We start from the raw sequence: 15,423 nt of genomic DNA on the forward strand, positions 1-15,423 counted from the left end.
TTAGCAGCTGAAGTGTGTGACATTTGATTTCACTCACTGATAAGATTGTGTCTATCCAAACACCTTCTAGTTAATGTTTCCAGGGCCCCTACATAGCTGTTCTTTGTGACGTTTTACACAAAGCTCAATTGTTCAGTGATTAATGAATTTCTCAACAATAGAAGAAAATTCTGCAAGAGAATTTTGTGACTGTGTTGCCTGATATTCTGATCACAACACAAAACGGGAATCTAGGCTCCTTAACAAAAATAGTGGGAGATCTGCATTTGCCAAATGACACTTATTGTGGAAAACAGTCCTAAAAGAAAACCGGCTTTTTTCCGTAACACTTCAAAAAATACCCTTTAGATCTGCTCTCCAGAAAACCTAATGCAATGCACTGATTCCTTAAAAATATTTTCCAAAACTTTAAGAAACAGATTTACACATTATTATAGATTTCAGCAGACTTGAAACATGTTTTATAGCTTTCTTATTTTTTTTACAACATCACATTCTTATCCAGTTATTTTGTATTTGGAAATCATGCAATCAGCATTATTTGAAACTATGCTTTGTAACTACAAGGCACACTTTTGTTTACAGGTTCTAAACCATGCCTGCTTTACATTATATCTAGTCATATCAGAGGTCTTGTTGAGTAAACTTTTTAATATCACATAAATTGTGCAGCACAATTTACATATATTAAAATGCTTTGATATTGAATTGATATGGAATTAAATATTTTAAGCAGCTGGATTTTTATCTCTTTTATGATATCACAATCAGGTTTGCTGACCCTGATTTTGTAAGTGCCACGTTCAGCTGGATTCTGCCCTGGATGCCTTTGGGAGTTTTAGCACTTTGCACAAAAATCATGAATCTCTGATAAATGCAAGAGCCAAGCAACTCAGAGGTCTGCCAGAAAATACATTCAAAGGGAGCTAAAACTGTACTTCAACAGGTTGTCAGTTATATCTGTATATCATTTTTCAGTTCTTTTAAGGTAAAGTGCTTCATATACTTCTAGCCTGAACATTACTTTCCGTATGCCCTAAGTTTGTTTGTCAAAAAGCATACTGGTAAATCAGAAGAATACTGCAGTACAGTTGAGCAGAAGATGGTGACTGTGGCTACTTAACCCTTCTGAACGAATGACAGGAACAGAATAGCATTACTGTCAAAGGAAAATGCTGAACATAACCTCTATCATTTCGCCAAAAACAGCTCACCAGAAGAAACCAAAGAGAAATTCCAAGTTTAGACTTGCCAAATGAATCTTTCATTTAAAATCTGAAACAAAGGCATTGCTTTTGCCAAACATTGCTAAGCTTCGCTGAGGCCTTGCATGAAAAACCAAGAGCTCCAACTATTTGGAATTCATATTTGATGTAAAACTTGGGCTTGTTCCCACTTAAGACAAGTAAGAGACTGCATGTTACCTTGGAGCTCTTTAAATTAAAAATGATACTGACACAGAACTGTGCCAAATTAACTCAGCTATGATGAAATGATTATAAAAACACAGTGTTATGAACTGTCTTGGCACTTAAAGACATGATGAAGTCTCCATAATACTCTGAACATTTGTTAAAATGAAGACTGGTTTTGAAGTCAACATTTTATTTCCAAAATACTGTACTCTTAAGGAATTTAAAATACTAACTATAATGAGATGCAAAATCAAACAGATATTGCTGTTGAAAAATATACTTTTAAAAAAACTTTTAACATAATGATAGATTTCTAATGCCGACATACTTTAATGTCATAGACTAAAAAATAAATCAGGTATGACCTTTTGGACACTAGTGTTTGGTCTATAATATAACCTCATAATATTAACTTCTATTTCTCGTCACTAAAAAATTAAAATAGCTTTTCTTTCTAAAACAGATATAAAAAACATCTTACATTCTCTCTCATGGTTCATTATGAGATAAACTAAAATCATACCCAAAAGATGCCCTTAGCAACGCCGTAACTGTTGTTAAGGTCAGTGAAGTTGACAGGAAAAAAGGAGTTTACATCATACAGGATCTCATTTTCCAGTTTAAAGTGTACTGCCTCAAATACTTGAGCATATGATATGAATACTCTCCAGCTTGAGGAATACTTCTCCTCAATTATCCACTTATGAGAACCTGTATTTTGAGAGTATATGAAGATTTCTTGAAGGGTATGTTTGTTCAATGAACAGCCACAGTTCTACCAGAAGTAGCTACTTAAGGTGGTAACAGATAATTCCCAAATTCCTTTCCAAACCACATACATTAGACAGCAAAGAAGTAAAATTTTTCAAGGAAAATTATGTTCTGAAACTGTCAGACAGGCTTCACTTAAAAACTAAATTCATACACTGGTATCAGTTTGTGTGCATTGCTTTTCCCTTCCCTCTCATTACTCTTCAACCCAGTCAACTCCAATTAAATTTATTAGAATAAATATTTAAACAACATTTCCATGAAAAGAGCTGATTAGCTGTAAGACAGAGATCTTACTGGTGAGTTTGCTGAAAGGACTGAGGACTGTGTGCTCAGAAATACTTACTAGACTTCAAATAGCCTACCTGGAAGAGAACATTTATGAATACACAAAATGGGAAAAGCCATGACGGGAGGTGCGGGATGGGTGGGAAGAGAAGGTTAGCACTCACTGCTAAATATGCATGAGTGCCCAGATTAACCTGGGGAATACATAAATTCAGAGAAATACAAATATTCCCAGAAACAGTTGAGGTTAACAAAAAGAGAAGAAACCAGATAAGACTCTTGGAAACCAGCCTAATTTCCTCTGAGCACACAGTCCACCCACCTGGCTACACAGGGAAACCCAACTTGCATCATTGTGACTCTCAAACAGTCCTTCCCTGAGAATGCCTCAAAGATACAATGGTTTTCCCGATCTGTGGCCATGAGATGACCAGACTGTTTTGGAGCTAGAACTCCTCCTTTGTCCAACAATTTTAAAATGCAGAGACTTTTTTCTGACCCAGAAGACATCTTCAACCACCCAAATTTTCCATTAAATGGTCCACCCTTCATCATCTCCCCCTATTCAGAAAATCTTCATTCTGTCATCTTCTAAATTCTGAATGCTTTGAAACCTGCAAAAAGCATTGTGTGCTTTGAAAATTTGCAATTCTGCAGTCTTGCAGAATTGTTAAACATTGTTATTCTTCTTAGAACAAATGTCTATTTAAAACAAAGCAAAAAATGCTAAACTAATAGCTTGAAACCCTTGCACCTACCTACTGTAGCTGGAAAACATAATAAGTTGTCATCCTCCATTTGGATCCATTAGTAAAGCAGGAGAGGTGCTTTTCTTACTGATTTCACTTATATTTACGGATAGAAATGGAACATGTCATCCTGAATTCCATTTTAGGATCACATTGGCAGTATGCTCTTTTCAGCTAATCAATAAATCATTTCCTCTAACCTCAATCTGAATTCTAACACCTTCAGAGTTCTCCCACTACATCTTGGTTCCTCAACAGATTTCTCCCATGTCTCTCACATCCTTTTTCAGTTTTGGATGTGGCCTAGTCTATTTGTCAATTATGAGGCCACTGTTGGGCCATGACCCCAAACCATGGTTTCCTAGCTCCTCTTTTCACACCCCCCTCCTAGTCTTCCCAATACAGAACTATGACACCGTCTAAAAAGCAGCCTAAGTTTCCACCTAAGAGTTGCAATTTTCTTCTCTCCTTTCCTGGCAGGTTCCCGCCACTAACTCTGCCATTACTCCACATCTGGTCCTGCCTTCTGACAGACTGAAGGAACAGAGGAAGGCTTGCAGACATAAAGAGAAAAGACCCTAAGAAGCAACTGGCTAATTGCATATTACAAATGAAGTCTTAAAATCCTCTTTTGCCAGAAATTGTAAGTTATTCCCTACATTAAAAAAAGAAATTCAATTCATGTTCAAATCACGGAATGGGCAGTTGTAATTTGCTCACCTGAAATATTTGTTTCAAGGAGAAAAGTGCCCGTCTCAGCTCCCGTCCATTGGAATTGTAAAGTTTTTCTGGAAAAAAAACAAAACAAAACAAAAAACAGGAAGAAGTTCAGCATGAACAAAACTACCAATGTGGCAAAAAACAGTACAGATTTCAAAAGAGTTGGAGTGGACGAGTCATAGCACCCATTTACCAATAGGCAGATTGCTGTTAAAGAAAGCAGCTTTGTTTTTTATACATACAAGACTAGTTCATTTTAAAAGTACAAGTAAAACCAGGGTTTAGTTGTCCATAGCATCTCCCAGGTAAATTCACAATAGCTTCAACAAGATTGATGAGAAACAATGCTCTAAGGAGTTTTTGAAAATGCCTAGAAATACTTCTCTTTCTGCATTAAGGTAAATTTAGGGTTTATTGAAACTACTAGATGAGTCTCAAAAGACTCAACTGAGTGCACTCGTTGCTTTTGTTATCAAAGCTACAGCCACTGAATCCCATCTCTGACTGCCTTCCCTCTAGACATTCTTTTCTCATGTTCTCATCTTTCTATTGTTAAATCCTTTCTGCAATAGCAATGAACGTTAATACCAGAAATAGTCGGACAGTCTGTTCTAAGCATAATTCAAAACAGTGTTTTATTTTCATGAAAACTGATCTTGATCTTTTCCTAAATGAAGCAGAAGCCTTCTTTTCATCATCCAATACTAAAATATATTACTCCATTTATTCCCCTACTAATGCATACTCATAATTTAAAGAAGACAAAAGCAACTCCTCTGATATCTTTCTGAACCCTGCCACAACGTTTGTGCCTTTGGAAGAACTCTTGGACTGTACATCTCAAGTTCATTACTGCGTATTTGGAAGTGATTTGTGACTAAGCATAGATGGAGCAGAAGGTATGTTCTTCAAGTCTTTCTGGCCTACTACATTTGGCATATCTGACAGAGAGAGACTCTGTGCAACACTTTTACAGTCCTAAATTGAATTTTGTTACACTAATGCAACCTGAGGACAATTACAAAGGAAAAGCAAATCTTCACAGTCACCTCCCACGACACACTTTGCCTCACCTGCAGATCATCATGAAAGGACCTTCTCTGCAATGGACAGTGGCCAGCAGGTCATAAGATCAAGGCTGGAATGCCCGTGGAGGGGAATATTCTTATAAGAAAATGAAATAATCAAACCCCAAAGTTTTATGTCTTCCTTTCCCTTTTCTATTTCTCTTTTAATTACTACTTTACACCACAAAATCAGATTAAATTATATTTCCCCTCTCAGGAAGTTACAAAAAAGGCCCAGCATTTGAGGATTCTATGCATTTATAACTCAGTAATCATTATTTACTTCAATCAAAGAAGGCAGGTTTCAATTGTAGAAAAACATTTCTTATTCCCAACAGTCATCTTCAACCAAAGGAAAAATGTGAAGCAGAACCTCAGCAAAACTCACACTTTTTTTTTTAACTTTGAAAATAGTTTTGTTCATCCCTAATTGCCTCTGATTTCAAAGGCAGAATGTGTAGAATTGGCAAAACTATTGTTGTTATAAGTTGTCTCCTTCCTTGCACTGTTTATAGATTCCTGACAAAACATTGGAGGAACGGATTTCACTTCAAGCCATAAACTTAGAGGCATACTTTAATTACTCTCGCTTAAAAACACACTGGCATGTGAAACTACATTTCTTGGCAGGATAAAGAGTAATTTTGTCAGGAAAGCTTAAAGAATAATAAAGGTCTTTTAAGACCCGGTCTGTCAACTTTACATGCCATATTACACAAAATATTCCTCTTTGAAAGATACCTCCATCTGGCATTTGTTATTACTAATTTCCCTCTATTCATAATTCACCAGCATCATTATGAGCAGAATCCCTCTGAACAAGGCGGTACATTATCATCTTAATTAAGAGAGGCACCACTTCTTAAAGTGCTGGCAACTTTGTACATAAATATCAATGTCCTAACAAATGCCATCTGTTGGTCTTGGTCTTAAACAGGAACAATCACCATCCCAGGCCGGGTTAAAGTCCTAACAAATCATTGTTATGATACCATAACACTGGTTGCTTTCATTGGTGCGTGCAGATTTTTGGTACAACTCAGAGGAACAATGCCGAACATTTTTCATCCTGGTCTTTTCACAGAGCATAACATCATCCTTGGCAATCAGCACAAACAATGCTTTCCCCGCTCCTATGTAGCAAAGAGGATAGAAGTTATTAACCACGGCTCAGAAAGGGGTCTACCATTACATTTGAAGAATCAATAACTACTGGGAGTATTGAGTTTGGCAACAGCAGTGGCAACAAAACAGCAGCACATATCTCAAATGCTTGAGCTGGTCTGACACCCCTTTTGAGGAGCAAGGTAAGCCATCTCATTTCTGACATCTACTACCAGGGTGCAGCGATCTACACAGAGACAATGTACATTTGCAGATTCCTCCTCCTGTGGAGCTAATCTTGTTGAATCAGCTCAGAAATACAAGTCCATAAACTCTTCACCTGATATTCATGAACAATATGTTGACTGTGTACATAAGTCTTGGCACCCACTTCTTATAGTGCTGGCAGCCATCAGAAATATTCATGGAGTATAACCCAAGGAAGAAAGTGAGATGGTCACTCCTTGGAGTCATGCTACATCAGAAGATGTTCTGGTTTAGAAAGCCACAGCCAGGGCAGGAAAGCCTGCAAAGCCAAGGTGCTGCGTGGGTCACCTTATAAAAGCTTGTACTTTTATCGTATTTCTGAGTGCTGTTTTTCAGAAAACGATAAATGCATACACCAGATTACAGCTCAGGGACACTTGGTGAGGTGCTTTCAAGGCCTTACAGGATTCCCATTTGTCAACAGTAACTTTAACACCACAGGGACCTCGGGGTTCATCCCAAAAGCCCCAGACTACAACCAAGGCTATGAAAATGCATCAGCAGAAACTGAAAGGCAATAATCACTCATAAGGTCTTTTATTATGGTAGAAAATAAAAATAAAAAACAGAGGGAAAGGCACATCTGCTTACAATGTTTTCACACTGAAGATGATTCAGAAACCAGGTAGCAAATGCTTTTTAACGCTCGCTGTTTTACATTAGCAATTTAAAGTGTTGCCCTCTTCTAAACAGACTGAGAAACAGCCTTCCATACTAAAGCACAGAGGTGGCTGTAATTCCCACAGTGCATCCCTGACAGAGTTGCCTTTAGCTGAAACAAATGATGCCTCTGGGTTTGAAACAGGAGTCCTACCTGCTCCTATCACCAGAAGCAAAAAATTCTGAGGTGCTCTAAGGACAGCCCAAAAGACCTACCTGCTCACTGCCTTGTTACAACGTGTTATAAATAAGCTTGAATATGCACATCAGAACAGCTTTATGCCAGAAATTGAATCTCTGAACTTCAAGCAGGAACCCTCACTGCTACACCTCTCCCTGAAACTTCACGAGTCTCTGGCCCTTTGGTAAAACACACCTCGTGTCCTTCCCCAGGTCAGGTACAGGTTGGGTACATACCACACTCATAAGCATCAAGGTTAGAGAACATAAAACAGGTCAGGGATTTTGAGATATCTGACTGTATCTACCTATTAATGACTGCATTTCTGACAGTTATGTCCCGATAAGCTATGTTATTGCAGTTCTTTTTTAGTATTTTTCTTCAGGAAATAAAGAGCTGCATCTGCGGCTGTGAAATAGGTTTAATTGCAGATACCTAGACAGAAAATTCTCTCGGTGGTTCCCTCTGATGTTAACTAACACTAGAGGGCACTGCTTATTTCTTTATTTTGTGAATGAAAAGGCACTCTGTCCTTCCATGGGCTTCCCACTGATTGAGCAATACTGTTTGGGACGCTGAGTTGGTACTTCATTAACCTTGAAACCCTACTTCTTATCTGTAGACTATAGGACACCCTGAGAAATTAAAAAGCATCATCACTGCCAACTTCAAACATTCAAAATCAGAGTAAACTCTTTTGAAACTATCTGATAGGAAACCAGGTATAGGCTCGAGTTTTATTCACCTTTCTGTAACAAGCAAGAGTCACATTTATTAAATTGCCCTTCTCATCATAACGGGTAGGTGTATATCCTTGAAGGACAAAGAGATTCCCTTAGATCACCACTTCTTTCTACAGGCAGAGCAGCAAAGATAGCTGGCCTTGTGATACAGACAGACACACGTGAGAGGTAGCAACCTACAAGTGCCCATTTTCTTGCAACGGCAGCACATTGGTTGAGGGAAGGCTTCATGTCCTAAAAGACAACTATTATTTATTATTCTGGGTTTTTGTTTGCTTTTACTTTTATAAAAATCCCTGTCATAGAGAGGAAAGGAAAACAACTCATGCTACGTGAAAAGGGATTTCTCCAGCTGAATTTGGTACAAATGTGGCAGTGGAGCGGAGGCAGTTTGGTTTGCTATCAGCATCTTTTCAGAAAGCAAGAGAAGCCTTTAAAGGTCTTTGTTTTATTGGATCACTGGTAGCTTTCAAAGGGGATTCTATATTTTCAAAGACTACTGTCAGAGGCTCAAATTTAACTGGGTATTCAACTTTTTAGACTACATGGGAAAAGGGACTTTTTAAAGAGAAAAATAATTGGTCCTTATATTCTTAATGAAAGTATTGACTTTTCTTCAGCTTCCTATGGAAAAATAAGTGTTTTCAATCTACAACAATAAAAGAAAACACAGAACTGGCTGAATACTGTTGGTTCAGTCCCATGTGTTACACCTGACCTCTGACCGACAGGGTACCATCCTCCTCCCTTCCTCTTCCATCACACCCATTGAATTAGTCCCTGGGATATAGTAATTTATGTAGCATCAGCCTTTTGAGCTATTGGCAAAGGCTCGTGAACATCTGGCTGAGCACAAATGGGAGTTGCTCTGCTTCACTTGCTGCTGCCTGAATGACCTCCACGTCTCCCATCCATGCCTCTTTTCTTTAAACTATGATTTCAAGATGAAGCTCCTTTCCTTACAAAAACATAAAAGGGAGATTAACTCCACATTTGATTACATTAGCAGGGTACCTGGTGCAGATCTAATTAAATGACATTTGAAACATTTCCTGCCATTCATCTCTAAAGTCCTTGCATGGGACAGAAGTAGCAATATTCTCTGGCTTCCACTAGCCACTTGCAAATTGGCTCGTACTTAGAAACTAAAAACCTAATTCTTGTCCCTGCAACAATAAATAAAACATTATTTTAAGTGCTCACTAGGAAGAAGGATTATTGATAGAAGTAATAGTAATAGTCTTTTAGAATTTAATTGAACTCCCTAGGTTTCCAACAGCACTGATGGGGGAAAAAAACCTGAAGAACAAATAAAAACGTTTATAAAACTTTCTGCAAATGCCAAGTACCGCACTTCCAAACTTATTACTATACTATTCCAATTTTAAATGGGTGTTATTCTATCTGAATGAATTTACACAATTATAAAACTGGGTAAAAATTTGAGCAGCACAGAAAGAAGTCAGGCATACATGTCCAATCCTGTGAACAGGCTCAGGAGCCAGCCTGGTAGACTTCACCGGGTTACTCAAGTGGGCCCATGGGTACATATAGTGCTGCAGACGTACAAAACATAAAACTAATTAGTGCAGTGTGCCAGTCTTTCCATGTATGTCAAACAAATTAAAGCAGTCCTCTAAGAAAAGATCTGGTCCTGTGCCAAGAATAAGCTCTCTTTAGTTTTGCTTTTGTCCGCAAAAAGCTAGCCATAAGCTAGTCACAGGCCAGACAAGTCATTCTCCTTATCCTCCTGGACCCCCTAGAAAATACACGGAGAGGGCATTCATTCACAGGCACATTTCCCACTATTGCATTAACACAACTGCTGCTTCTGCCGAGAGTATTTCATTCTGCATTATTACAAATCTCCATTTTTTTCTCCGAATCTAATCTTACTTTCACGCTATAAATAGCTATGCATTAATTACTGCAACACAACACCTGTGAACTCAAGCTATATATTCTCCCACTGATCCAGGGATAAATGATTAGCACTTAGTAAGGAGAAGGAGTTTTCCCACAATACAGGACCCGAGGCCAAGGAGGTGGCTGTGTACAAATTTTGGGAAGCCTGGCTGTGCAATGCCGAGCCTACGTTGCCGTCAGCGCCGACTGCTTTGGAGGAATGTGCAGGCTGCCTCCAAGGAATGCCGCCCCGGCTCCCCACCAGAGCAAAACCTCCCTCCCCTCCTTTTCATTCAGACACACAGCAGCTGCTTAGCTAATTATCTGGGACAGTGGGTCCCCTCAGTGAGCAGGGCCCTTTGGCCCCCCTGGGAGAGGGGGATCCTTTGTGGGAAAAGGATCCTGTTACACCTGCATATGAGAAGAGCTCCCCTTCAAGCCTGCATCCTTATTCCCTTTCTCTGTAAAGGACCCGCAGGTGGGGAGTGGGAGGAGGGAAAGCCACAAAATAGCTTTGGATATCCTTTCCCGTCCCATACCCTAAAGTCACGCTGGCAGAGGCTTAAAGCAGAGGGTGCAAAGAACCACCTGTAAACCCCAGGGACGCCATTGGTTTGGCAGGCAAGCAGGTCCACGGCAGGATCTCCACCGGGAATGAAAAATACCCAATACAGCCAGCACTTCAGAGCAATTCTGTACACCCACACTTAAGGAGTTTTCTGCCTCTTCAAGGGCAGAAGTCTGCTCTCCTACCACTGCAAGAAGCAGCCGGCAGAAACAGTCCCCTGGATTTCCACAGGGAGAGCACACAGGACAGAAACCCCACTTTGGGAAGAAGGACTGGAGCTAGCCTTTTCTGAATGTTCCTCTGAAGAGCCAAACATCCTAACTTCTATCACAAGGGAACTAACATAAAACTAGCAGCACAAGAATGATTCTACATTTAAATTCAGTGATAAACATATCCTCTCCTCCAGGTGCAAGTGTCCACCCCATGAAGCAGACCCTGATTCTTGCTCCTGTATGTTCAAGAGATATGAAACAGGATTCAATCATTTGTGGAAAAAGGAGTAACAACAAGAAAATTCCAGAGGACTGAGGAGAAAAGCAATGATCCTGAGGATGAGGAACCAGAGACATGCAACAACAGAGAAATAGCACAAAGGGAAGTAGAGCAGAGGGGAGTCAGTAAGAGGAAGAACAGACAGCAGCAGAGGTGAAGGTCTGGAGTGCCACTAATACAAAATCAGTGACGCTTAAAGAAAGCAGTAATGCTTAAACCATCACCTACAGAGAACTAAACTTAAGAGATAGGAAGCATGGAACGACTGAGTAAGAAACTGAATCGTTTGAGTAAAACAGAGAGAGAAAAATCATCCTTTCAGAGTAGATCCTTTTCTTTCTGAACACAACATTCCTGAATGTCCTGGAGACCCCACCCTTGGTTCCAGATTTTAGTCAATGCTTGAGATTCATTACCAACATACATAGAAGCTACAGCAACATCTAAGTAATTCAGTGAGATTTAAAATAAAGAGTTTTTTACACATGTAGCTGGTAAAAGGGACTTTCCAGTCTTCATCACGCCCCACTCTGGGAGCCAAACAGGTCTAAACTGACCTCTCCTCTCGACCATTTCTACCAAACTTCTGTTTATTCTGCTTGACTTCAAGCAAACCAGGTATCACAGATAAACCATTAGCCAGAGTTTCCCTTTCACAAAGCTCTAACTTACTATCCCTTTGCTCCTGTAGATCCATCCACATGTGCGTGGAACTAGAAAGAACATTTGTCACACTACCTGTACACACTATGGCAAACAAATGCCAGTGAGTTACGCTAAAGGGAGATGCTAAAACACAGCAAGTGTTTACATAGTTAAATGCAAAAGGAAACCTTTGTTTTGATCTGCTGGATCCTGTGGGTTACAGCTCTGGAAGCTGGTACCCTCTGTATGTTGCACTGCATTATGCTAAGATCTTAAAAACTGATGGTGTCAAAACCTCCGTTCACTATTTCCATTTCTAACTTAGTGTATTAAGGCCCTGCTTACTCATAAGCGAAAGGACATGTAAGCTGAAGTGGGCTGAGAGCAGGGTGAAGCTGGCTGGCAGAAAGGGCTAGTACTTTTTCCTTTAGTTTTACACCTCTGTGTTCGTTGCTGTTTCCCAACTCTGTACTGCAGAAATCCCAGTTGTCTTCTACTGCTGCTGTGGAAAGAAGAACACAAGCAATAAAAAAGCCCAACAGCAGGAGAGCACAACAGCAGGTTTTACTTAAATTATGAAGAAAAAATCAGAATGAGACATTAAAACCGAAAGACAACAAGGAATCACTTAACTGCACAGAAAGCAGCAGTAACACCAAGACACTTGAATGGCTCAAGCATTTCAACGATTAAAAACCCCCAGGCTTTATAAATTAGTTGTATCTGGAGAGATAAAAAAAAATGCAGGGGTTGTTCACTGGAAAAAAAATCTTTTTTAGAACTGGCTTTCGAGGTCAGGCTGGAGCTGGAGAAATTATTGCCAGACCAATGCCACAAAAAGCATTTGCTGCCCTCTATGAGCTGAAAGCTATGAACAAACCAGAACAGCAAGGCATCTTTGAATCCACTTATCACTTGAGTATCACCACAGCTTTTCATTCTGCTTCCAGATTATTCCTCTCACATGTATCCTTTCTGATTTTGCAAGGTAGAATCCAGAATTCACCTTTGCAGTTACATTTCCCATCCAGCCTGATACCTACTGATAACTTTGGACACACAGGGAAAGCCTGTTGTTGGAAACAATGGCAGTGAAGTAAGTACACTCTGTAGGTCCATGGACACAGTACAGGCCTAGAACAAATTGCTCAAGCAGCTCGGTCTTCCTTCCTTCCTTGAAATAAAAAGCAACGCTAGAAAGGCATATTCGAAAGTTACAGCCTTGCCAACATATTAACAAAATAAAGATCCTCTGCCTCTCCAGCCTATTCATTACAGCTATGGAACAGGCACCGTAGCGTACTTCCCTGCAATGATTTATTTACACAGCTCCTCTCCACTTGAATGCAAAAGGCACTAATATGCTCTTTCGTTCTGAAGTGCAGGAAACAGTACTTCGGGTTGATAACTTCAAAGGACGGCACTTCTGCATGTCCAAAAAATGCTGTGACTACTCTTCTGTAAAAGTCAAAAGGTTACAGAAGGGAAAAGGCTGCCTAGCAAGGTCAAATATTACAGCACCGTATTACAGCAAGTGGTGATGGAAAAGACTTAAGAGGTCATCTTGTTCATCCTCCTACTAATGCAAAATTGTTCCCTAGAGGGTAATACAGTAGGAAAGTAGTTATTATACTAAAATATAGGTTACATATTTCAACAGAATGGGGCCAGGGAAAATTGCTAGAAAAGAAAATAATATATAAGATCTTACTGCTTTCTTTAGAGATTACTGGAAACAATCTGAGGCTAAAAAATAATCATAAAGAAAGTATGCTGAGCCTAATTTTTAATGTTTGTTTCAGTTTACAACTAGATCTCCAAACTGCTGACCTGCATGCTTACGTTGGAGAGCACATCAGTGCCTCTTGGATTACAAGTACTTAATAACAACATGCTAATCATAATTTGAGTTTTCTGTTTTATTCCATTTTAAACACAGTGCCAACATGTTGCCCTGCATGAGCACTCAGCATTAGTAAACAGAGAGCAACAAGCAAATTATATCAACCTATCACAAAAAAAAAAACAACCACAAAATATTTAAGCATACGCCCACTATCCCTAGAATTACGGATGCCTTATCTGTGCTGACAACTTGGTAAGAGGCAAAACATCCGAGCACAAAGACATCAAAGGTTTGTGCCAAGAATGTGAATGAGCTCCTGAGCTTCAAGTTCAGACCAAGCTTTACTGTTGTGTAGGACATGCCAAAATATGTCAGAGGCTATCTCCAAGACTAGGTCGTTCCAGTGATCCCAGTCCATCCTCAGGAAGTGCATCAGGATGCAGAGGATGCAGCCTCCTAATTAACTGCATGCGGTCCACCCCATCAGAGGTCATTCGAAAACGTAGGCAGCAAGTCCGGACCGCTCATCTGACAGCAAGGCAACAGGCAAAGAGCATCAGAAACAGCTGACAGTGAAAATCCGATAAAGCTGCTTCTCTCCACACTGCTCTGAGCAACTGCAATGGTGTGTGCATCTTTCAATACCTGAGCCTGCATTGCCTACGTGCATGTGAGACTTTCTGGTCTCACAGCCACACTGCTAGGGACAATGGGCTCCAACTCAATGTTGGGGTGTTTTGACCATTTAGAGTGGCCAAGACCAAGCTCCCACCACAAAATCCTCACATACGAAAAACAGCAGGTGAGCCTGTGACTGAGACACATGATATATATTAAGGATTAACATTTAGTTGTGCTTCAGCATCAGCCAGAAGCATTAGCCACACAGTCACAAAGAGTCCTTCTGGAAAGCTGCTAGAGGGGGCACCCGACTCCAGTGGAGTTTCATCTATAGGTTTTTTCCCCCAAAATTAATTAAAAAAACCCGCAAAGAATTCCAATGGAAATGCCTCAGCGTCTCCAGGATATTTATGTCAGTATTTCACTACATTTACTGATGCTAATATTGATATCTAAAACAATTTTTTTAAAATTTAAATTTAATTTTCAGACCACCCCAGTCTGAAAACTCTTTAAATGTCTCCATGTAACAGCCTCTTCCTTATGTTAAACAACTTCAACTGTAGCTTATCTTTCCTAAACCTCTGACAGTCCTTCTTGTTCTTGTGTATATCCTCTAATGAATTCATGCCTTTAAATGCCCAAACCCAGGCACAGCAATTCAACTGAGGCTTTACTGATCTTGAATAAAGAGGAGAAACAGCATTTCAACAGACAAAGGCTTGGGTTTGCTTCCCTGTTACAGAGTCACATAGCAAAGAACAATCCCTTAAGTAATAGTCTCATAGTTCCTAGCAGATGTGGTCTCAGTCAAAAACATCAGGCTAGTTAACCAGCTTTGTTCAGATAACTCGATCTGTCTTTTTCCATGTGTCTTGATGCGTTTCAGGGTTCCTGAAGGATGCTTCTTTAGGATACAAAGGATATAGTTAAAGTAACAGAAATTAAGTTAACAGAGGCTGATTTGCAACAGAGAGGGAATGAAGAAATATCAGATGTGCAGAAGGACAGAGTACAGCACAAATACTTTTAGCAGATGTCAAAGTAATTCAGGGTCAGCAAGTTTCCCATCATTCTGAAATTGCTGGGACGCATGAAAAATGCACCATTCTTTAGGAAAAGAAAACCCCAGGAATAAACTGGAACAGAACCACTAAGATCTTGAGCTAAATCCATGCCAATGGATGAATCTCATCTGATGTGGATGGCGGGTCAAGCACGTGGCCCGTCCTTATCCAGCAGGCTGGGAAGGCTGAGGTCCCCACTATCCGCTGGACAACTCACCACCCAGCATTTCTACCGCTGCTGCACCAATGTGCCTCGCCATCTCCTGGGTCATACCGGCACGTGTTGGGTGCAGCTGGCCAGCACATCGCTG

General features: G+C 40.0%; 1 protein-coding gene across 10 annotated transcripts in view; it reads right to left on the reverse strand.

The window, feature by feature from the left end:
- The window catches only part of FHOD3 (formin homology 2 domain containing 3), a 409,609-nt gene that overhangs the window by 214,132 nt on the left and 180,054 nt on the right, over positions 1–15,423 (reverse strand). For all 10 annotated transcript variants that reach the window (XM_064443292.1, XM_064443290.1, XM_064443289.1 and 7 more), the window contains exon 4: positions 3,944–4,011. In XM_064443292.1, coding sequence (XP_064299362.1) covers positions 3,944–4,011 — 68 coding nt within the window. The remainder of the gene's footprint in view (positions 1–3,943; positions 4,012–15,423) is intronic.

This window comes from Phalacrocorax carbo, chromosome 2, assembly GCF_963921805.1.
Source record: "Phalacrocorax carbo chromosome 2, bPhaCar2.1, whole genome shotgun sequence".
Taxonomy (NCBI): Eukaryota; Metazoa; Chordata; class Aves; order Suliformes; family Phalacrocoracidae; genus Phalacrocorax; species Phalacrocorax carbo.